This window comes from Corvus hawaiiensis, chromosome 2 (assembly GCF_020740725.1).
Source record: "Corvus hawaiiensis isolate bCorHaw1 chromosome 2, bCorHaw1.pri.cur, whole genome shotgun sequence".
Lineage (NCBI taxonomy): Eukaryota > Metazoa > Chordata > Aves > Passeriformes > Corvidae > Corvus > Corvus hawaiiensis.
The window spans coordinates 89383310-89405371 of NC_063214.1; the positions used below are offsets into that span (position 1 = coordinate 89383310).

At 40.6% G+C, this 22062-nt stretch overlaps 1 protein-coding gene across 3 annotated transcripts in view; it reads left to right on the forward strand.

Annotated features, from left to right (window-relative positions):
- The window catches only part of SLC9A7 (solute carrier family 9 member A7), an 80978-nt gene that overhangs the window by 52837 nt on the left and 6079 nt on the right, over nt 1-22062 (forward strand). Inside the window, exons 13-16 of one of the 3 annotated variants that reach the window (XM_048324650.1) lie at nt 9957-10016; nt 14734-14797; nt 17291-17373; nt 20251-20531. In XM_048324650.1, coding sequence (XP_048180607.1) covers nt 9957-10016; nt 14734-14797; nt 17291-17373; nt 20251-20389 — 346 coding nt within the window. In that variant the 3' untranslated portion in view covers nt 20390-20531. Of the gene's footprint in view, nt 1-9956; nt 10017-14733; nt 14798-17290; nt 17374-20250; nt 20532-20562; nt 20669-22062 lie in introns of those variants that run through there. The other 2 variants (XM_048324630.1, XM_048324641.1) reach the window with 2 other exon arrangements.

Sequence of the window (22062 nt, forward strand, 5' to 3'; positions counted from 1 at the left end):
TTGTGGGGAAACAAAAAGAATGGCTTACTCACATCTGGAAGTCCCAGGGCTGGAGCTCACATGAGGGCCTTCTTTAGTTGGTCGAAGGCTCGTGTAGCTTCTTTTGTCCATTGTAGGTCTCTGTTTCCTTCCGCAACCAAGCATGTAAGGGTTTAACCAACAACCCATAATTATAAATCCACAGTCTACACCACCCCGTCATGCCCAGAAAGGTTCTCAGTTCCTTTATTGTTTGGGGTTTTGGGGTCTTTGCAATCCTTGCTTCCTAGCAATCCTGTCCTAAGGTTCTTTGTCCAGCACTTGTCATAGCCCAAGTACACAACTGTTTGCCTCACCATCTGGGCTTTCTTCCGGGATACTCGATATCCCTATAGACCCAAAAAGTTTAAGAGGCTTACCATCCACTCCGCACAAGTCTCTTGAGTTTTAGTAGCTATCAGGAGGTCGTCCACATATTGTAACAGCTGTCCTTCTCCCAATGGGGTTTCCCAGCATTCCAGATCTCTTGCAAGTTGCTCCCCAAATATTGTGGGGGAGTTTTTAAATCCTTGGGGTAGCACAGACCATGTGAGCTGAGCTTTGCATCCAGTCTCGGGATTTTCCCATTCAAATGCAAAGATTTTCTGGCTAGCCTCATGGAGAGGAAGGCAAAAGAAAGCATCCTTCAAATCTAAAATGCTAAACCAGGTTAGTTCAGGTGTTAAACAGGTTAATAAAGTATAGGGGTTGGCAACCACTGGGTATAAGTCCTCGGTTATTTTATTAACACCTCTTAAATCTTGTACTATTCAGTATGATCCATCAGGCTTTTTGACAGGTAAAATGGGAGTATTGAATTCAGATTTGCACTCTTTTGAAAGTCTTCTCTGCAAAAAGTTTTCAATTATTTTAATTGAATAATTAAATATTTAAAATAATTATTTTAATAGAAGTTTTCAGGCTAATTCCTTCCCTGTCTTCCTTTTTCAAAGGATATTGTTTAATTCTAACTGGTTGTTTTCCTTCTTTAAGCTTAACTTCTACAGGGAGTGCATTCTTTGCTCTCCCTGGTATGTTAGAAGCCCATACCCCAGGGAATACTTGATCTATTATTTTCTTGTTAGTCTCTTCTTCATTTTCAATTTTGGTTTCATTTGCTATCAACATCAAACTTAACAATTTTATGTATGGTTGATCTTTAACCTCCAAAGTAACTTCCTCATTTTTAAATACTATTTTTGCCTCTAGTTGCTCCAGTAAATCTTTTTCCAAAAGTGCTGATGGAGCATTAGGCATGTATAAAAACTTATGAATTCCCCATTGTCTCCCAAGTTTATATTTCAATGGTTTGCAAAAGTATGCTCTTTCAGATTGACCAGTTGCTCCCCTCACTACAACATAATCATCTGTTATTGGCATTAAAGTGCTTTATTTAGCACTGAGTATATTGCCCCTGTGTCTATTAAAAATTCAATTTCTTTTTCTTGGTTCCCTAGTTTAATTATAAGCAGAGGGTGCCCTAGGGTGGGAACCTCCAGTCCCCTTCAGTCTTCTTTAGCACGAGCAGCCACCCCCTCCCTCTTTTGGTCTTCTCTTCTTTGATGATTGCCTTTTCTTCATTCTGGGCATTGGTTCTTCCAAGTTCCAATTTTCCTGCAAAAAGTGGGCTGATTTCTCCCTAACCGGGGTGGTCCTTGCCCATGTCCCCCTCCTTCTTTTTCTTTTACTGTTGCTATTAATTTCCTCATCCTTTCCCTTATGTCCTTCTTCTTTATAGCTAAAAACTTTCCATGCTTCTTCTAGCAAAGTCTCTAAATCTCATGCTGTTGGGCCCCGTATTTTCTGAAGTTTGTGTCGAACGTCCCCTGCAGATTGTCCTAAAAATAAGCTCACCAGGTGCTGCGTCCCTTCCTCAGATTCGGGGTCTCATGTTGTATGATGACGCATTGCATCTCGGAAATGTTCTGAAAACTCAGAGGGTGTTTCAGAGGGACCTTGCTTAATTGCATATAGGGCTGACCAGTTTATGGTTTTAGGAATTGCCCTCTCCGTCCCTTTGCTATGAAATCTTGGTAATCCTCTAATCTTTCCATGTCACTGTCATCATTAGGATCCCAATGCAGATATTGGAGAGGAAAAATATCCTTAACTCTCATTTGTGTCATTTTGCAAGCGTCCTCTGCTAAGCCCTCTGCTGCTTTCAAAACTAATCATCCTTCTGTCTCTGTAAGGGCATCTAACAACAGTTGAAGATCTAACCAGTCAGGTCTATGTTGCTTAACAATAAATCTAAATTTCTTTGCAACACCTATTGGGTTGCTTTGATAACGTTTAGCAATCTTTTTCCCAAGCCTCCAGATCTACTGTCGAAAAAGGGATTTTCACTAACATTGTTTTTCCCTCAGAACTTACTGCCTCTCTCAAAGGTGCTTGTATGATTTCTTTAGCTTGTTTCTGGGTCCGGGACGCTACAGGGCCCTCTGGGGAAAGCAGCTCTTCCCCGTCACTGTCACTGCTGGGCAATAGTAAAGCTTTAGGGGTCTTTTTCCAAGAGGGTATGGGTGAAGTGGAAAATGAAGCAGAAGCTGAAGTTGGGACTGGAGTTGATTCAGCTGGAGCTGGAGGTGAAATGGTAATAGCTTTAATTGGAGTAGGGGATGGAACATAAGCTGGAGTTGGGATCGAGATCAAAGTGGGGGGTGAGATAGGAGCTGGGATAGGAGTTGGTCCCCTGGGAAATGAGGTGGGGGGTGATGTAGGAGTCAATTCCTCTCTTTTAGGAGGTGGTTTAAACAAATCCCCCAGCTCTTGCTCCAGTGAGTCAGCTGGATACACTTTATCAGGGTGTGTGCAGCATTGGTTCATTGAACAGGTACTGCAACACTGTTTAGGCTTCCTCTCATTAATTTCATTATCCTTTTCTAGGGCCAATACTAAGGGATTGGAAGGGGGCTTAATTCCACGGTCTCTCTGCCACTTGGGGTGGTTTCAGAGGGAGAAAAATAAATCAGTGTAGGTTGCCTCTTCCCATCTCTGCTCTTGTTTCAAAAAAAGCATAAGCTGTAATAGGGTCTCATAATCTACATTTCCAGTTGGTGGCCATCTAACACCTTCTTTGAGCTTATAAAGTGGCCACCATTGTGTGCAAAACTTGATAAGAGTCTTTCTGTTTTCTGTACCACCACAACCCACTAATTCTTTCCAGTGTGTCAGAATACATCCTAAAGGACTAGTTAGAGGGATCTCTTTACTCTGGCTAGTTGCCATTACTTTCTCTTACAGCCCTTTCTGCATGGTCCACAGCTCAGGTTAAAATCAACTTAAAGGGCTGTCAATACTGGCTACACTTTCTGCACTGGGTTACAAAACAATAACAACGTCTGGTACAAAACTCACACTGCCATAATGTCCACACACAACGCTGGCTTCTAAATGTACTAAAAATTACAGAAATTTCTACAAACACAAGCTATTCCACTCACTTTTCAAATTCCTGTATTTTGCTACCAGTTGCTCCCAATCCAAAGCTACCAAGTTACCTCTCGGGGTTTGATATAGCTTTTAAATAAAATTTTCCATTCTCGAATTCTTAGGGGTCTAATTCAAACCGATTAGGTAAATGAATTTTTATTTATCTAGTCAGCCTAAAATGTATTTAAACTTACTTTTGCTTAGGCTGCAATTATAACTTTTGACATAGGATGGCGGTATTATCTTTAAAATACACCTCAGACAGCAAATGCTGTCTATTGCGTCTTAGGGTCCGAGCCCTTTTAGCGTGAACACCGGGTGTTACAGCCACTACCGTCGCCTCATAACCAAATATACACCCCACAATTACAATAAAAATAAAATAAAACCACAGCACACAGTGTTCGCTTTCAAACATTCACCACACACGCTTTGTCTTTCTCCAGCCGCCTCCCTGCCTCGCCGCCGCGCCTCGCTGCGGCCTTTCGTGACCACGTGTACGCCATACAGGTCACTGTTCCACTGCTCCAGTATTTCCTTTAAACATACCGTGTTGTCTGGAGTTTTAGTAGTCCGGAGTCCTTCTCTGTTGCTGGATGAACAATCCAGGCAGCAGAGCCTTCTCTCCAGGAATATTCCGGGGGTGCCCCGAGTGGTCCACCAGACCGGGCTGGTCTCACAGCCCAGCAGAACTTCCTCCGGCCTGGCTCACCAGAATGATTCGTTAAATCCCAATATCCACGGGCAAAGGACCCTCTAACTAATTAAAGTTAGAAAGCGGTAGGTTTATTCAGGCACCGGCGGGCAGCATGGGAGTAGCCTCCTAAAGACATGCCAGCAAAGTGCAAGGTTCTTCGTTCTCTATTTATTACACAAAGTTTTACATCTTCTACATATGTATGACCCCAGCACCCCCCATCCTCCGCTTCGTATTAAAATGAGATCATTGGTCTTTCACGCGTGCGCAGCTTCTCTCTTGAATTGGGTCGGTGGTCTCGAATTGGGTCAGTGGTCCTGAAAGATGAAGTCAGGAATGTCTTCCTCACGGTAACCTGTTTACCTTCTTGCTGTTGGCAGGCCTTCATGACCTCTTGGCACAGCCCAAGATCTCCTACTTTTGATTAATTACTACGAAACCCAGGTGTTGTTCTTAGTTCTATTGGTTTCAATTTATTTTGATGACAGTTCATTTATTCTGTTTCCTTCTACAAACAAGACTTAAACCAAAATATAATGGCAAATAATACATCACTTAACTCTAGCTTAAGCATCGACTAATCATTAACTTATCTTTTGTTTCTTTACTCTGTATCTTAATTAATACAAATTTCTTCTAACTCTTAGCTAAAATTTTAACCTTTTAGAACCTTGACTCACTATGGTACCATTCATAGAGAAGTAACTGCCCAAAGGCAACTACTGAAGCAGTTTTGAGTGTTTAGCTGTAGTTTTGGGGGGAGATTTACCCACCCTTATGAGTAAGCAGTAATTTTAACTGTCACTTGTTTGGCATGGTTAACAGACAATTAAGGGGTAAATTTCCTGTTAAGGGAAGGATAACGAATATAATAAGGGAGCTCTACATAGGAAGCATTTTAGAGAACTGCGTGGGTCTGCCTACACCTGCCTGCACTGACTTGCCAGAGATGGAGTCTGCACTTTCTGGGACTACGTGAAATCAGATTTGTGCCAGGAGGTGGCGGCCGTGTGCAACTGTAGAGAATTAGAAACTCAGTGCTGGTGAGGTACCCTCAGTGGTTCGAACGTTTTCTACTGCAAAGAAAAGTCCTGATTTTACAGGTTTTTTTGTTGTTTTTTTTTTTTAAGGGAAAAATTGTTTCCAGATGAATTTCAAAGTTATGCCAATTATCTGTTTTCCATCCCCTTCTACCCAGCGGAAGAGGTGAACAGGAGGAGATGAAGATGAGATAATGTCCCAGTGCCTCGCTCAGCAGCAGAGTGTATAGTGCTGATGCAGCCCTGAGGCTGTGCAGTAGGTAACTTGTCCCTAGGATGCCTTCTGAGCCTTGGCACTTGCCCATTAAGTTCCATTGCCAGAGGCTGGAAATAAGTAGTGGTCGCATACAGGATTATTTAGCAGAAAAGAGATTATAAAATAAAAGGTGGTTTGCTTCCTAGATAAAGCGAAGGGGTGTAGAAAATTAGTGCCATGTGTATGTTGGACTTAAATGTCAGGATTTGTGGGCACTCCTAAGAGTCCAGTTCTGATGTGAAGGTCATACCAGTTGTATCCTGGTTAATGGAAGGAAGGAAGGAAGGAAGCAAGGCAGGCAGGCAGGCTGACTAGTCAGCCATTACCAAGTCCTCATGAGGTAGTTGGCTTTTTTTCACTGGATGTAAATAGAAGGCCCATGTCTGGGTAAGTCAGAGGAGCCAAGACAGACATCAAACCCAAAGGGGCTTATTTAAGGTGGTACCTGCATGATTTAAGTAGAACTGTACCAGGGAGCTGACTCCAGCCAGGACTGTCAGCCTGGCCTGATACCACTGAGTTCATGGGGAAGCAGCTGTGTGCATGCAAGGGGCAACGCCTTATAAGAGACGGTCCAAAGATCCCTCATCTGCCTCATGATCATTGCCAAGGACAGAGACTGAACACAGGAGTCCTGGCCTGGCTGAGGTGGGATTGTCTGCCAAGTGTTGCCTGCAGGTGTGCCCGCTGGGAGCTGGTACACATTCCTGAGGAAAATTAGTGCAGGTCACAATGGACTGTGCCGTTCTTGCTGCCCAGGTGGGAAGGACTGCGCTGAAGCGGAAAGGAATGACCTGTCCCGTATGACCTGTCCTGTACCCATTTCCCAAAGCAATGGGCCTCATAACAATGGTTGTAGATTTCCCCACCTCTTGGCCAGTTGCCCCTCGCTGTTGAAAAGGACTATAAAGGGACTTTCTAAAATAACTGAGACGAGATCTCCCCACGGAAAGAAGACTAATCTCTTGGCAGAAGACCATGAGGACTTTGTCTCATCCATTGGTAGCTATTCCCCCCTTTTCTTCCTCTTTACCCTTTTACTTTGTTTTCTTTATCTGTCTCTTTTTCTCTCCTCTATTGCATTACCATGTTGTGGGCACTTAATAAAGGTGCACTGTTCTGATTAAAACTGAAATCCCCTGTGTCCTTTTGCACTCTGAGATCTATAAACGAACCATCACGACCCTCGCTTGTATTAGTGGATTGTGACAGGCCTGCACAAGGATCCAGAGTTGCTTTGCTGTGGCTTAGAGGAAGAGGCACATGCCTTCTGGCCACACTGTTAATTGTGTAGAATTTGGGATGTATGCTTTCTTACTGTAGGTCCCTTCCCTCCCATGATATGGAATATTAAAAGTAGGTAAAGGGTGGAGGGGCTAATATGAAAATTAAGTTTTGGTAAAGTAAAAAGCAGTATAAGGAAGGAAATGGGCAAAAATACTCTTTTCCTCCTCCTGCTGTTCTAAAAATCTCAGATATTCGGATGAGCAGGTATCTTTGCAGATAGGGTAGGTTACCAGGGACCACTGACCAGGCTTTCATGTACATCTTAGCAAAGGACCTGTGGTTTGTAGCAGAGGCTTGACTTCAGTTTACTGCTCAACTGGTTGGAAAAGTGAGGTCACAACTTCAAAATCTGAGTAAAAAAACGGGATCTTTAGATGCTTTTGATTTCTGCCACTTCACGCTGGGAAAATTAAAAATTAACCGCAGAAACTGGAGTTAAAGCCATGATATAATGTGTTAGAGTTCCTTGGCTGACTATCAGTGAGGCGCTTACAAGCATTTGGGTGGTAAACAGCCATATTTTCTTAGTAGCAGATTTTTTTTCCTTAGAAACTAAAGCATGACTTGGATATTAAAAATAAAGTCTCATCCTTTAAGACCTAAACAAAGAAACAATTTCCTGGCTGAAACTTTAACAGTCTCAGCAAACTTGAGAGCCATGTAAATCAAAACCACTGGCAAAATTCCTCTTTTCAAAAAAATAGCTGACTTCTTGTTTCATTTATCTGTCACAGGAAAAAAAGGAACTCCTAGCATTTGTATTGCAAAACAATGTGTTTTCCATTTTTCATTAGACGTTAGTGACCTGGTTCTTTTCATGTTGAATGAAGCAACACATAGATTAATGCCTTCCTCTTCTCCATAACCTGCAGCAAATGCAGAAGTTATTGCTTATTTTAAGGAAGTAATTTTAGTTATACTTGGCAACCTTTTTTATAAATCTCAAAGCATTATACCTTACACTTTAAAATACTTTAGGTTTCTTTTTACCATAAAGCTAAAGGTTGCACAGACAATGTCAGCTTAGATATTTAGTGCCTTATGTCTGATTTGCATACACAATCTTTCAAAGATCTTTCTATTTAGTGATTTTTTTTCTGTAAAACAGAAAATTGTAAAAGAAATCTGGAGACATTAGCTCTTAGCCAGTTGCTATGTGAACTACCTATCTGGGATGGTGGTGAAACTGTTGGTGTGGTGGCAGGCTCAGGTTATACTCCATTCTCTTACCCAGGGTGGTCCAGTGATAAAATGTGCATTTCTTACATAGCACGCCTTGGTGTGCTGGGTTGGCAGGAGGCGAGTGTTGACGCTGGGATCCAGCCTCATGCTGTGTTCCAGACTGGTGTGGGGGATGTCTGATAGGAGGTTATATTCTCCTGTTTTGCAGCCTGTTTCCATTATTGTATTACTTAGATCCTTCACTGCCTTTAGCCACTCTCTGCTGCCCTTGAAGGCAGATGCACAGACACAGGGGCTGTCCCTTGCCCTCTGTTCTGAGCTTTTTCCTTGCCCATCTCTTTCTGTACTGCTTCTTCCAGTTGTCTTTCCCTATCTAGTTTTTCTATTCTTCCTCCTTTCCCAGCCTCTAGTTTTTCATCATCAGTCTTGAATCTCTCTTAAGAGTGGCACAGTGCAGCCTCTGAGACCCAGCCTCACCCCTCTGGGCCTTTCCCTTAGTAGGAAAGAGATTACCTCTTCATCTGGAAGTCTGGTACTAAGCATGGGAGATATTTCCTGTTCTCTGTTCTTGTTCTCTGAAACACAGCAATTCACACTAGAGAGAAAAAGTGTGGGGAAGACACTGTAAGGAGTTGGGTTGAGACACATCTAGAGCACATGGATGATATGAGTTGAACTGCCAAGCTCTGGCAAGCCTCAGCCAGCAGTTTCAGAAGTCATTGTCTTGGTTAGGTGAAGTAAACAAATACCCAAAGACATCCTAAAAACAACCTGAGACAACTTTTTCTGATTCCAAGGGTTTTTAGTGATTGGGTTTTTATTTTTTAAAAACACGGTGGTGGGAGTTCTCTTCTTTCTCAGTCATCTTCTGAGAAAAAACGGAACTCTTCCAAAATAGCTAAAATTTTCCAAAAATGCTGCACTCATTACAGACATCTGGGAAAACTTTAGTATACTAACTTGGCAAAGATACAGCAAAGAGAAAGGAGTCATAGAAGGGAAGTTATTGGGTAGTTCTTAGTTTTAGATTTTGCTGTACATGCAGAACCATCTCAGTGATGGCCTTGGGGACCAGAGTACTCTGACCTGGAGTGTATGTTGGCATGGGAAAAGAACTATTGAACCTGGAATCCAAAACAAAGCTATCTAAAGTCTGCTATTTGCCTTGACATTCAAGGATTAGATGAGTACATGCTCTTCATATCACAAGATATGGCCTTAAATATTTGGTTAGTCAAGATGCCAACCAGGGTGTGTACACCTGCTTTTTCTAAAGTGAGGCCTCTGTGGATTTCTGATCATCTGGGCTTTTATTTCACATAAGCAATATATAGTTCTTGACACATGTCTTTGTGGAAAAATATTGGGGAAAAAACCCCACTGGCTGCTAAGGAATGTATGTGAAAAATACTGGAAGCCAAAATGCTTTCATTTGTACCTAAAACCCCTCCACAAACACAAATGAAAAAGGAAAAGCAAGGAATAAAAACTGCTGTGACTGGAGATTAAATCAAATATTGATAGTCAATTGTGAGTTAAACCAGTGGAGTGATTTAGTTCTTGTTACCAGCTGGTTTGGAGTGCTCTGAAACCCGGCAGTACTGGTGACCCCTCTCATACCTGTATCCTTCCCATGGCTACTTCCTCTGATGACTCTTTCTCTTTCAGACCATGTGCAGGTCTGAAGTGGTAGGAATTGTCTTAGATTGGCTCTGTCTGTGTGCAGCACCAAAGAGAGCTACTGAATGGGGTTTTCTGGGGGATGTAGTCTGTCATTAATACAGATGCTTTGCCAGTTGGGATCTGAATGAATGAAGAATATTGCTGGATATGATTATGCCAATCATAAATTGCTGCTGTTGCTAATTTTGTTTTTTTGGTCACTTTGTCATTGCTCTGCCATTGTTGTTCATGTATCTTTTGTCTTTTTTTGATTGGGAGGGAGGTTTTTTTTGTTGGTTTGCTTTGTTTTGCTGAAGAGCTCTGTAGAGCCCCTATCCCATGAGCATTTTGTTACTCACATTGCATTCTTGTACTGTACTAGAGTTGGTGACCATGTTCCATCGGTGGAAGAGATGAGTGAAAGCCACTGGCTGTATTTCAGGTGACACTGTGCTTTCCTTGATACCACGTTAACCTGGTGCTTGGCTTTTTTTCATCTTTGTAACACTGAGTGTGTGCTCTTTTTCTATACTGTGGCATGCTGCTGCTGCTTCTTTGCTGAGAGTGCTGTACATGTTCCTCAACTCTGAGTCTATTCACTTATTCTGAGCTGTGGACATCACATCCTTAGTCTAAAAAAACTGAAACTATAAACCACCACGTTCTTTAACTCTGTCTGTAGATATTTAATAAAGCAAAACTAGAACCTCTGGCCTTGGAAGACTTGAGAGCTGAAAATCATGAATTTGATCTTATGACCTTTAATCACAAAGGTATTATTAAGCATTGCTTGAGGTTATTTCCTATAACTCTTCAGGTTGGAAGGAATTTCATAGATGATTTAGTCCGGCCTCTTTGGGGATGTATTTTTAAAAACAGAGAGATATCAACAAGAAAACATCAGGATTCTGCTTTTTTTTTTTTTAGAACAGATAACATGGTTATAGAGAGAATTTAAAGTAAGATAAATCTCTAACTGACATCTATAGGGGGATGTGTGTATATATATATGTGTGTGTGTACATATATAAAAACATACAGAATATTCATGTAAAGAAAGCTCTTTGGGATGGGGCAATGAAAAGTTTTTCATGTACCTTGTCACATTTGAAGGTTTCCAGCAAACTATTAGATTTTCCAGAGATATAATGTATTAGTTTGTACAGACAATCTGAGAACTATTATCTATTATACTCGTTCTTGGCTGTTGCCATAGTAATTACATATGCTAAATGTAATAATCCCTGGTATTTTGGTAACTTGTCATCTATGTGTTGTAGGGCCTTGGAAAAGTTTCTGAAGTATCAGAAGAAATGATGCCACACATTTTAAAATGATGTAGTAGAGAACTTGATGTAGTTCAAAATGCCTTTTTACCATTCATTTCCATCCACTTAGTTCAGTTTTGTGTGTCAGCCACTTTCTCCCACACTGTTTAAATTACTGAATTATACATAAGCCTAATGTTTGAGAGATCAAATCTAAGTAGCTGCTCTCCTACATGTGATGCTGGAGTTGTAGCTGTGGGAGAAGGACCAAGAAGGCCAGGAGGCAGTTAAGAAATGCTGTGCTTTGGTGTTGGGCATTAGGAGCTCAAGACTAGTCCCTTTGCTATTACAGAGATATTAAAGCATGAAAAGCCTTTTTTGCCATAAAAATATATTTTCATTAGGGAGGAGTGAAGAAATACACTTAAATTGGATTAATTTTTACTATAGCATACTCTCATCTACAGATTCCCATGACCTTCCCAAGGCTGAAATCAAGGTGTCTGAATTTTACATACTAGTAATTGTCTGTACTGAAGGAATAAGGTGTCTATCACATACTGAAGTGATTCAAATGGGGGAAATAAACGGATTTTTCACCAATTTTGAAACATATATGCACTGTTACTCTGAAAACACTGCTCATATTCTTCATCTGAAATCTTCTTTTTATTACTGTACTTATTTGGACACCCTTGGGGAATCCCCACACAGCTGCTGCAAAGGGCTCTCAGAAAGGGTGGAAGGGAAAACAAAGATACTTGCTGGCATCTGCACTACCTTGGCCTTGGCTGTGCCACAGCTGCTGTGCCCCTCAGTCCTCATCACAGAGGTTGTGCCTCTTCAGTAAAACACTGTTTTCACCCAGCACTTGCTCACCTGCCTTTCTGCTATGGGGTTTGAGCAAAACAGCCCAGCCTTTAGCAAGGCTGCCCTCTCTGTGCCACTGACCTCTGGGAGGGGATCTGTGTAAATCCATCCAGTAACAGTTAAATTTATAAAACAGGTTAAATAAATGAGAGCTGATACTGACCTGTACTGCACATTTAAATTACAGGAAGCTTTTAAAATATATTGAGCATGTGAAATGGATTTTTTTCTCTTCACCACAAGAAAAATATCAATGTTGAAGACATACATGCATCAGCTTTACTCATACTTTTAATTATTGAAGTAGTTAAGCAAGGATGAAGTAACTTAAGTGTTTTGGGTGCTTCTCTTCACTGTAAAGGAGGTTGGGAGAGACTTGCCTGGGTTTTGGTGCTGGTTTTTTTTCAGGTGATATAGGTGAGACTTCCTTAGAATTCTGGAGGCTGGGCCTGCAAAAAACTGTGATGCATGTCATGACATCAGGGTATATAAACCTTGAAACTTAAACAGGCAGTCTTGCTGCCAAAAAATAAAGCTTCCTATACAATTGATGCCAGAGTAGAGGATAAGAGCATATTGTTTCCAAGATACAAAAAGTAGTTGTGAGAATTCAAAATAGAACTGTATTTGGTGTTAATCTCTGAACTGAGGAACAGGCTTTGAGAGTAAAATTTTTAAAAAGTGATTTATGGAAAAGAGTGAATTATAAATATTCAAAACATAAATTCATCTGAATAATAACTTTGAAAAAAATTTAAATGGACAACTCTGTGGACATACTATTTCAATATTGAAAAGAACACCTGTAGTAAAAGGTTTTTCCTAAAACTTGAGCTATTTTAATATAGAAAAGTTCTCTTTTCCTCTTCAGCGCAACAGTGAACCCAAATACCTGGCCAGTGATACACTGTGACTTTTCACTGAACAGTGTGGTTATCCTGCTTTGGTCCTCCATTAAGCCCCAATCCCCTGGCTAAGGGCAGTTAAAATCCTCAAAACAAATGCACAGCCTTTTAAGTCAAGATGCTGAATTGTTTGGTGTTCTTATGTAGTGTGAAGTGAATAGGTAACCCAGGGAGTAAAAACTATTTGAGGAATGCAAGCTATGTTCATCGTTTGGAATGAGCTTCTTGATCTCCTCATTCACATGGTCAGCTACACAGCCAACATGAGCCTGGCTGCTATGCATAGCACATTGAACCTTCCTCCATGTGCAGCTGGAGTTTGGAAAGCCACAAATATTTTTCTGTTATTTTCATGTGTACTTATAAAGGAATGTGAAATCTTATATATATGTGTATATATATATATATAGCCATACTGGGTCGGTTTTCTGGTGTTGCTTGTCAGCTTTCTGCATTAGATAACCAGTTTCCCTACCCAAAACCCCTTCTCATGTAGTGATAGCCAAAGCAGTAACATCTCAGCCCTTGTAACTTCTCAGAGCTCTTGTGTGTGGTGTTTTATTTTAGCGTATGTTACAATCCAGTACTCAATCCATCTAACCAGTGTTCCCTTAAACTGGTGAAGATTTCTGAGGCTGGTCAGTGCCAATGAATTTCCAGGCTAAATGTGACTAAAGTTCAAGATGACTGTATATAGGAAAAGGAAGTGATGAGGAAAGAACAAGAAGCTCAGAAAAAAAAAAAAAAATCCAAGCAAAGGACTGGGTCAGCACTAGTTTTATATGAGGCTGCAGAGCAGCCTTCTGGATTTTCCCTGAACTACATTAACTAATGTGAGGCCTTGAGCTGGCTGTGAGTTCACAAGGATGAAACTTCTCTTCTTCTATTGTACCAAAAAACGCTGCCCTGGAAGCTATTTGAAAGTGTTGTCTTTTTATTTGATCCAAGCATGGTGTCCCTGGGACACACAAGTGATATGGTCTGGCCAGCAAGGTTCCCTTGGTCTCTGGTGATCCTTAGGGCTGTTGCATAAACACCAGGGCTATAATTAGCTGACAAAAAATCTAAGTAACAAGGAAATTGCATTAAACCAGCTCAGTCCCTTCTAAGAGAGGAGAAGTGATGACATTAACAAAATCTTATTGTCTGAAATGGCTGTTGCAGGTGTTTTCCCACACTTACGATGTAACATGGTGGAACTGAAACAACACATTTGAGACTGAGAATCTTATCCAACTTTTGAGGTTGGAGGTTTAAGTTCTACAAGAGATGACAGAGATCAAGACATGAATAGGATATAAAATAGACGAGTCCAGTCTTAACAAATAGCTAACCCCAAAACAGACCAGAAAAACCTGAACATAATTACAAGGATTAAATGCCAATCTTGGATAGGAGCCCTATGTGCACGGATGGTTCAGTAATAAGATGCTTTCTAACTAAGCAAAAGTGAGTAGACAGTTTCTTCTTAACATATTATTCTGTCAACATCCATCATCTCATTGCACAAACCCTGCCTCACTCAGATGGAAGGCTGGACTACAGGCCACTTGTTAGTCTGCTGTGGCTGTGCTGTGTTAGGTGAATGAAACTTGCAGAAAGTTAATGTTGTGATTCTTTATGAAATATTTTCTGTGCTTCACATAGTGCATTAAAATTGGAGTGTGCGTGTCTTTCCAAAATAATGTATTTCAGCCATTCTCAGGTTTATCTGGAAGTTACTTGCTGTGGGAGATATTTAGGCTGGACTTTATCCTTAGTTTCTGGTTTCTTCCTGCGGGACGTGAGGGATACCTTCCACTGAAGAGGATGTCATCCACTTTTAAAGGCAAAAATAGTATTTTCCAGTGTTCTAAAAAAATTGGCAGCAAAGGTAAGCAGTTAAAGTTGGTGGTGAGATGGAGTTAAAGCAGTTTCTTGAATGAAAAAGTATCTTGTTTACAGCTGTGTTAACTACAGGGGAGTAATGGACAGCTCTTCCTCAATCTATTCTTATAACCTCTCTGATGCAGCTTTGCCGGGTTCTTAAAGTGCTTTTAAAATGCGTTCTGCCAAACTTGCAGCATTTGCAACCCTCAGTAACACCACTTGCTTTGTTTTCCTAATGTTTCTGTAGGGTTGGGGTTGACCCAGATCAGGATCCTCCACCTACTAATGACAGCTTTCAAGTCTTACAAGGAGTAAGTAATTATATAACTTCTCTGTTAGGCTGATCTTATTTTATAACTAAGACAATAAAGAACTGCAGAATGTATGCATGGATAAAACTTTTCTCTCCTAGCTGGCAAGTCAATAGGGGATTTTGCTTTATAATATTGAAGTAATACCCACTGAAAAACATTCAGTGATGTTGGATGTAATGCTGTCATGTTCACGTTTTTATGTATACTTAAGGCATCACAAACCTTCCCAAATATACTAATACACTCTATATAACAGTGTGCTCTCCTCTTCCCCCACCTACCCAACATGCTTGCTTTTAGCATGCTACTGCATAGATAGTTCTTCTCAGTTCAGAGGTAATACTCTTGGCTCCTCTTCCTTAACTGATACCAAATTTTGGCCCTTGGACTTGCTTAGAATCCAAGATTAAGTTTGCTAATCTGATCTCGACTCTTGCATACCAAACCACAAGCCAGCTGGATCCTGCCTTGACTACCTATCACATGAGTGAAGCAGAAGAAGCACTGGAAAATTGCCATTTGTGTTCAGCAAACTGTTGCTGTGAATCTTTAGCAAAGCTTTCCGTGCATCAGTAACACCCCAAGAGTTGACTTTTTTCCCTAAAATATGCTATTGGCAAACAAGATCATTGGAAAAATGTTGTTCATAGCAGAATTTTCAGTTTTGCTTATCTATAAACTGAGTTGGTTCACAGGAGGAGTGAAAGATCTGGAAAAAAACAAAACAGCTCAAAAATTCCTCAGGCTTAAATTGGAGTTTCCTCTGTCCAGACCTTGGTTTGCACTCTTCCAGAGTTCTGCTTGACACTGATTGCTCAGCAGCAGAGCTGGCTGCTTATGTAGGAACCTACTAGTTGCAGTTGAATGACAGGTAACTTTGGATCTAGAGGATGCTTAGGGAGCAAGTGCTGTATGATGATAATGGTGTTCAGGCTGATTGGAGATAGATTCATGTATTTGGGATTAGCTTTCTTAGTGGTTTCTCCTGTTTTTTGGTTTTTTTATCCTTTCTTTTTCTTTCCCTGTTACATGTTGTAGAGGTAAGAGTTATTTGCTCAGGAAGCATCTCTTTCATTGAAGAAACTGCACTTTGGCATCTCTGTGTTCTTTGTAAAAGCCTGTATCCAGCACAAAAAATAGATGCTGAAATGGTGGAGCTGGCTACCAGTAAGGGTGAATTTTGTTTTGGAACTGTCTGGAAGCAACCAGAAATCCAGGCCTCAAAACACCTTTTACAGTGAAGGCCACAATTATTGCATAAAACCAAGGTTAGGAAGCAGTATTGTGGTAAGATGGCTTTGGCCAGTTCAGACTGAGCTTGTCAGTAACTGAGGAATTGCTTTAACGGGAAACAGAGCATGGGTATTCTGTTCTCATTCAGTGTCTGCTGTGGAAATACCTTGTTTGCTTTTTTCCCATGTAAACATAAAGAACTTACCCATTTGTTTCCCTCTTTAGCTGTGCATTGCATTGCTAATGTAGTCCATTAGCCAGCTCCCTCTGGATTCATCTTTCTTTCACCAAGCCAAGATCAGCAGTATGTCACACTTAAAGAAAATACATCATTTGGGATGGGGAGGGAGTGAAAATGTACTAAGCTTTAACTCTTGGTGGATTATGGATTTTTTTGCAGGTCAGAAGTACACAGTATAATCCTTCTTGTTCTTTTCTAGTAGTTTGGAAGATGATTCACACAAGGCATTCTTCTGTTTTCCTGTGTTTAACTCTGGCCTCTGGCCACAAACACCCCCCCACCTGAACAACAAAGAACAAAATAAAAACATAAAGCAAAACATTCAAACCCTAAACAGTAACAAAAGTAAAAACAAATGCAGCTGCAGACCAGCTGGTGTGATGATTTGCAGCACAGCTAGTTAAGAGATTATGTTTAGCACTATTAGCCCTTTCAAGGTTGATCCAGCATTTCTGAGATTTGCATGACCTCCCTCAATCATGATCTTTATATGGATTCTCTGTTAAGCTCGTTTCTTTTAAATGTGATATATTTCACCAAGTTTCTGAGAATTTATCAGATATGGTAATTTCCCTTGTTCTTCCAAGGAAGCATGAGGCTTAAGAAAAAACCGTCAAACCTAGAGTTAGAGTTAAGGAAGCAAACCAAGCAATGAATAGGAATTAGTCTTGGAATATCAATGAGGCTTATTTGTCAGTTTGGAAGTTATTTCTATTTCCATTCCTATACTAACAGTGAGATAAGGTTTTAGGTTTTGGTGGTAGAGGACTTGGTAACTTGAGGTAACTTGAGTGCAATGAAGACAGCTCGGTTCGCTGCAGTTGTTTCTGGTCTTTTTAAGGAAAGTAAACTCAGTATAAAGCAAATCTCCAAACAGCTTTCTTCTGCATTCCCAGTACAGTATTGAAGTAATTTGTCTTTTCTTTTGACAGGACATTATAATATGAATTATTGGAGTGTATAATTTTTGGTTTTTCTGCCTGGAGTAATTGAATATGTTTTTATCTTACTTTTAGGATGGCCAAGATTCTGCGCAAAGGAACAGGACGAAGCAGGAAAGTGCTTGGCTTTTCAGGCTGTGGTATAGCTTTGACCACAAGTATCCTTTTGAACACACAGCTTAGTTTCAAGGCATGAAGTGTTCACTTTTTTCCTTTCTATGTACCCATGTGTAGCCTTAAGCACTTGATCTTTCTGCTGTTTGACTCTCTCAAGTATTTGACAGGCTCAAGGCACAGAACCAAAGCTTGAACTCACTGGCTCAATAGTCAGACCTTCCCTTTCCCTAATGCATGGTGTGTGACACTTGCTGGAGGACAGAAATCAGTCAGTTCCAGGAGATGAAGTACCTCCCTAAACAATAAGACAGACAATTAACTATTTCAGGTCCTCTGATTTGTTCTATTTATTTGTTCTCATTTTCACTGGTGCTCATAGCACAAACTAGTTTTCCAGTTCATTGTATATGTCTAAGCCTCGACTCATTGCTCTGCAGAGCCATCTGCTTTTGTGATGAAGTCCCAAAATCTATGGTTGATTTCTAAAGAGGAAGTTCTGGAACTAAAAAAACTACATGAGATCCAGCTCATCTCCTTAAGTATATCCAGAAATTACTATGGGTGTTAAAGCAGAGTGTCTCTGAGTGTATATAGTACTGTACAACCTTGCTGAAGATATTATTATCTTATTTAGACCACCTTGTTTAAGATTCTGAGCAATTTTTGTGTAGCTGTCCTGTATTTCCTGCTTGTGGGTTTGGGTTTTGGTTTTTTTTTTAATCTACTTAATCAGTATGTCATACAGCTGCTCTTCCTCAACAGCGTACAGTCACTTAGCAGAAAATGGCAAAGAAAATCTTGTGGCCACAGCAAGTCACTTATACCTAGAAACTCAAAGAAATTTCAACACTGAATTCCGAGTAAATTCTGGGGCAGCTAAATATACGCAATGACCTGTGATAGGTGCCTAATGTTCTTGCAGCTTGCATATGAGTCTTTTCACTGGGGTCTTGGCCTTTGATTGATGAGAGACTGCTGGGCTGGTTGGAGCACAGTAGTTTCTTTCCATGCCTTGTGCATGAGGCTTTCCCACCCAGGTGGCATGTTGAAAACATTTGGATCCTAATAGCCCTTGCCTTTTTGGGATAAAATCTATTTGTGACCAATGCTTTCAGATGCAGTAGTACTGACCCAAAGCCCAGAAGGGAGTGTATGTGCTACTTGAAATATTCATAGATGTTCGTAATTCCAAGTTAACTCTTTGAGTTCTAGTGACTGGCCTCGAAGTGCCTCAAGGTCAATTTTTATTATTAAAAGAAAAAAAAAAAAAAAGAGAGAGAGATTTTGGTGTTAAAAGCGTGAAGGTATCTGACTGTGGCTGACTGCTTCTTTTTTGCCTTTTTAAGAAGGAAGCAGAGCTGTCCTCTTCCCCTTGCCTTTACAAAAGGGATGTGCCTGATGAAAGGAGTAGTTGGCAATGCTGACTTCCCTCAGCTGATGCTTACAGAGAACAGTCCCTCTCCAGCAGCTGCAGCAAGGGCAGGGGGAGTGCTTGGAGAAAATTACAGCCTAACTACCTGTTTCACAGAAACTTAAAGGATCCTGATGGTGCATTCCTTTTTTTTTTTTTTCAGTGGTAACTAGCAATATTTAGGAAAAGTTTCTGTGAAGTTTGTGCCAAGGAAATTAAGAGGCAGAACTGTCTTACTGTATGTTAGAGATAAAAGCCTGCTCCTTCTCCTAGAAGAAGGCATTCAGATAAGCACTGGTTAGGTGGGCTTAAATTGTACAGATTGGATGATCTTTAGAATTGAAACCTCTATATCCATGGCTAAATGTCAAAATATTTTTTGCCATGCATCCACTTGGTTTCTGGGTAGAAAGGCAGACTGTCTCCAAATTCACTCTTTGCAAGAGAGCTTAACTTGAAGAAGATGCGAGTAAGTGATGGACAAGTGTGTTCCAAAGCTCACTATTGCCTGCAGAGCTCTGTACACACGGATAAGTGGGAACTTCATTCCTGTGGAATGCAGAGTTCATTTAATGTTGTGGGCTGTTCCCTGGGTTCACCCACAACTGTTAAACGTGGAGAAAACTGCAGCTGTGATGAAGTAGCAGATATCTTTAACTGGGTTTGCTTTTTCATGGCTGAGTTGCTGCCTGTCTGGCACAGGATAGCGTGGAGCCTGGGTGAGTGCAAGGGTGAAGAGCTCGTTTCTTTCCAGGAATGGGTGTAACCTCACCCTTAGTGAAGGAGGAAAGGAGGAAGCATAACTCTGCTCGAGTAAACAGCTATGCCAGGCTCTGCTACAGGGAAGGGATAGCTCTCTGCTAAAACAGCCCCCTTTTTAACCCCCACTTTGCCCTAAGCATCTTAAAGGGGTTGGGAGGGAAACTGTTCTATTTGCAAATGGACTTGATTCTCTGTGTGCTTAGAGGCCTAAGACAGTAACTAGAATGCCTGCAACTTACATATTTGTATTTAAAATAATCAGATTGATTCATGTGCTAGTGAAGATCAACATGCTGCTCTTTAACAGACACCCTGCCAGTGGGTATTTTTTTCAGGCATATCATCATTGTGGAGTACTCATGAAAAGTATGGATTTACCTGAGAGCAGACCTGTAAAAGGGGTGTAAAGACACTTTCCTTTCTCACCCGCATGTCCCCTCAGTGTAATCTAGGTAGCACTGCTTTCCTTCCACACTGTGGTACATGGTTCTTGCACACAGTTTTCCCTTTGCCCTTCTGAGACTCTATGTGGTACATGCATGTGCACTGCAGAAATGTCTGTGAGCATTACCAGAGTAGTATCTCTGGTCACACCTCTGTGGCTCAGTAACCAGCAGATCAAGTGGCTATACTGCTTTGAGGATGTTGAATGAACAGAATTTTTTATTTCCCTATGTTGAACCACATAGGAATGTCACCTTACTACCTCTAGCTTGCAACCTTGACACCATGCTCCATTCTTCAGAGCAGAAATACCCTTGGACCTTTCAATACTAAACCACCTTTGCTTACTCCTTTTTACTCGGCAGCACAGAAGCTGGAAACATTGCAACTGTTTGAAACTCGTAAGAAGAAAGTTAGATAGTTGTCCTTGCAGAAAATGAGTGAGTAAAGAAACTGCTCTTGAAACAATCAAGGGGAAAATGTTAGGAGGGTGCTTTATGCATGCAATTATTGTATATCACAGTTCAAAGGCAGAATCCCATTTATGTACAATTGTCTCTTTATTTTCAATAGCGGTTTTTGAGCACTGGTGTGTTTTCCTTAACTACTTAAGTTATTTAAAGCCAATTCTCACTCACAGTGGCCCTCCGTTGACCACAACGCTACCCAGCTGGTGTGGCCTGATAGCCCACTGTCTGACAAGTCCCCAGGTTTATGATGTAAGTAGAACAATTCAATACTGCTTTGTTTTGTTTTTTATTTCTTAAACTTCAGCAAATGAGTGTTTTTTCTTTTTAGGTAATATCCTGGTTTCAGCTGGTCTGATAGACACACTGCAAGAAAGTGCTGGTTTTCCTAGGCAGAAAAGATTTAAGATGCTCTCCCCTGAGGCAAAAGCTTCTGTTGTTTGAGATCAGGAATTAACTTATTGTTCAAATATTACGTTAGAAAAATAACATTTAAGAATATGGGGAAATTACAGGCCTAGTCAATAACCCAGTTCAGTGAATCTCTTCAAAATATTCAATCCCTTCTCAAGAATTTGGACAAGATTCTTTGCCTGTTACTGCTAAACTTCGAGGTCTCCTTAGAGATGTCATTGACACATTTACCCAGCTGGAAAAAAACCTGGTAGCACTTCCCTTCATTGTTTCCACTGTGAAATTTAAGATCAGATTTCAGAAACTGTTAATCAGTCACTTATCTCAGTCTAGCAGGTCACTACAGTGTCTTTACAGCCATGTCTTGCAATAATTAATGCTCTATTCTCCTATTACTCTTGCAGGATCCTGATACTTGGCATTCCTATCTGTACAGTGCTTCTGAAATCTACAACTTTTCATGAGCTGCTTGTAAATAAAACCATAGTACTATGTGGGATATCTCAAATTTGCAGGTTCTCTGGGATATTAATATCTCTATGCTCAAGTTGTCTTGGACCAGTTGTCTATTAATCCTTTCCTAGAGAGTTGTGAATTCTAATTGCAGTTTTGAAATCTTTCCCTACATTTCTTTGTGGGTATCATTAGCATCTTACTTGTACCTGATAGAAAAATTCCAAAGAACTTTGAGATACCTGTTGCCCATTTGGAGCTATTAGTAATGCAAGAAATTGGCCTTGTTCCCATCTTTGCAATGCCACTGGAGGTCTTAAAACATGTCTAGATTAGAAGGCATCCTAGACCAATTAATCCTACTTGTGCGTTACCCATATGTCTGTCTGTGTATGATCTTAGGAGAGCAATTGTCCAGTAACTGAGGATCTAACCAGAATGAACATGCAAGCTTTGACTTTCATTTTCTCTAATAGTTGAGCTCATCTTTGTTTTCTTTGCCCTGCCCGCCCCCCCCCCCCCCCCCATTACTCATCATTTTTGGCTACTACCAGATGTGGAAACTTATTATTTAATGGATTGGCTCAGTGATACACACACGACATTAACTTCATTAAAAATGCTTGTAAGGTTGTATACTTTGTTAAGGTGTATAATGTGGAGCTTTCATATTGTTCTCTTTTCTGTTCCTATTTCAGTGCAGTGCTGCATTTGTCTTAGGAAAGAATATAATTTTGAAGTTTAATTTGTAGCTTTTTTTCAGGATTTCTGAACCCTGC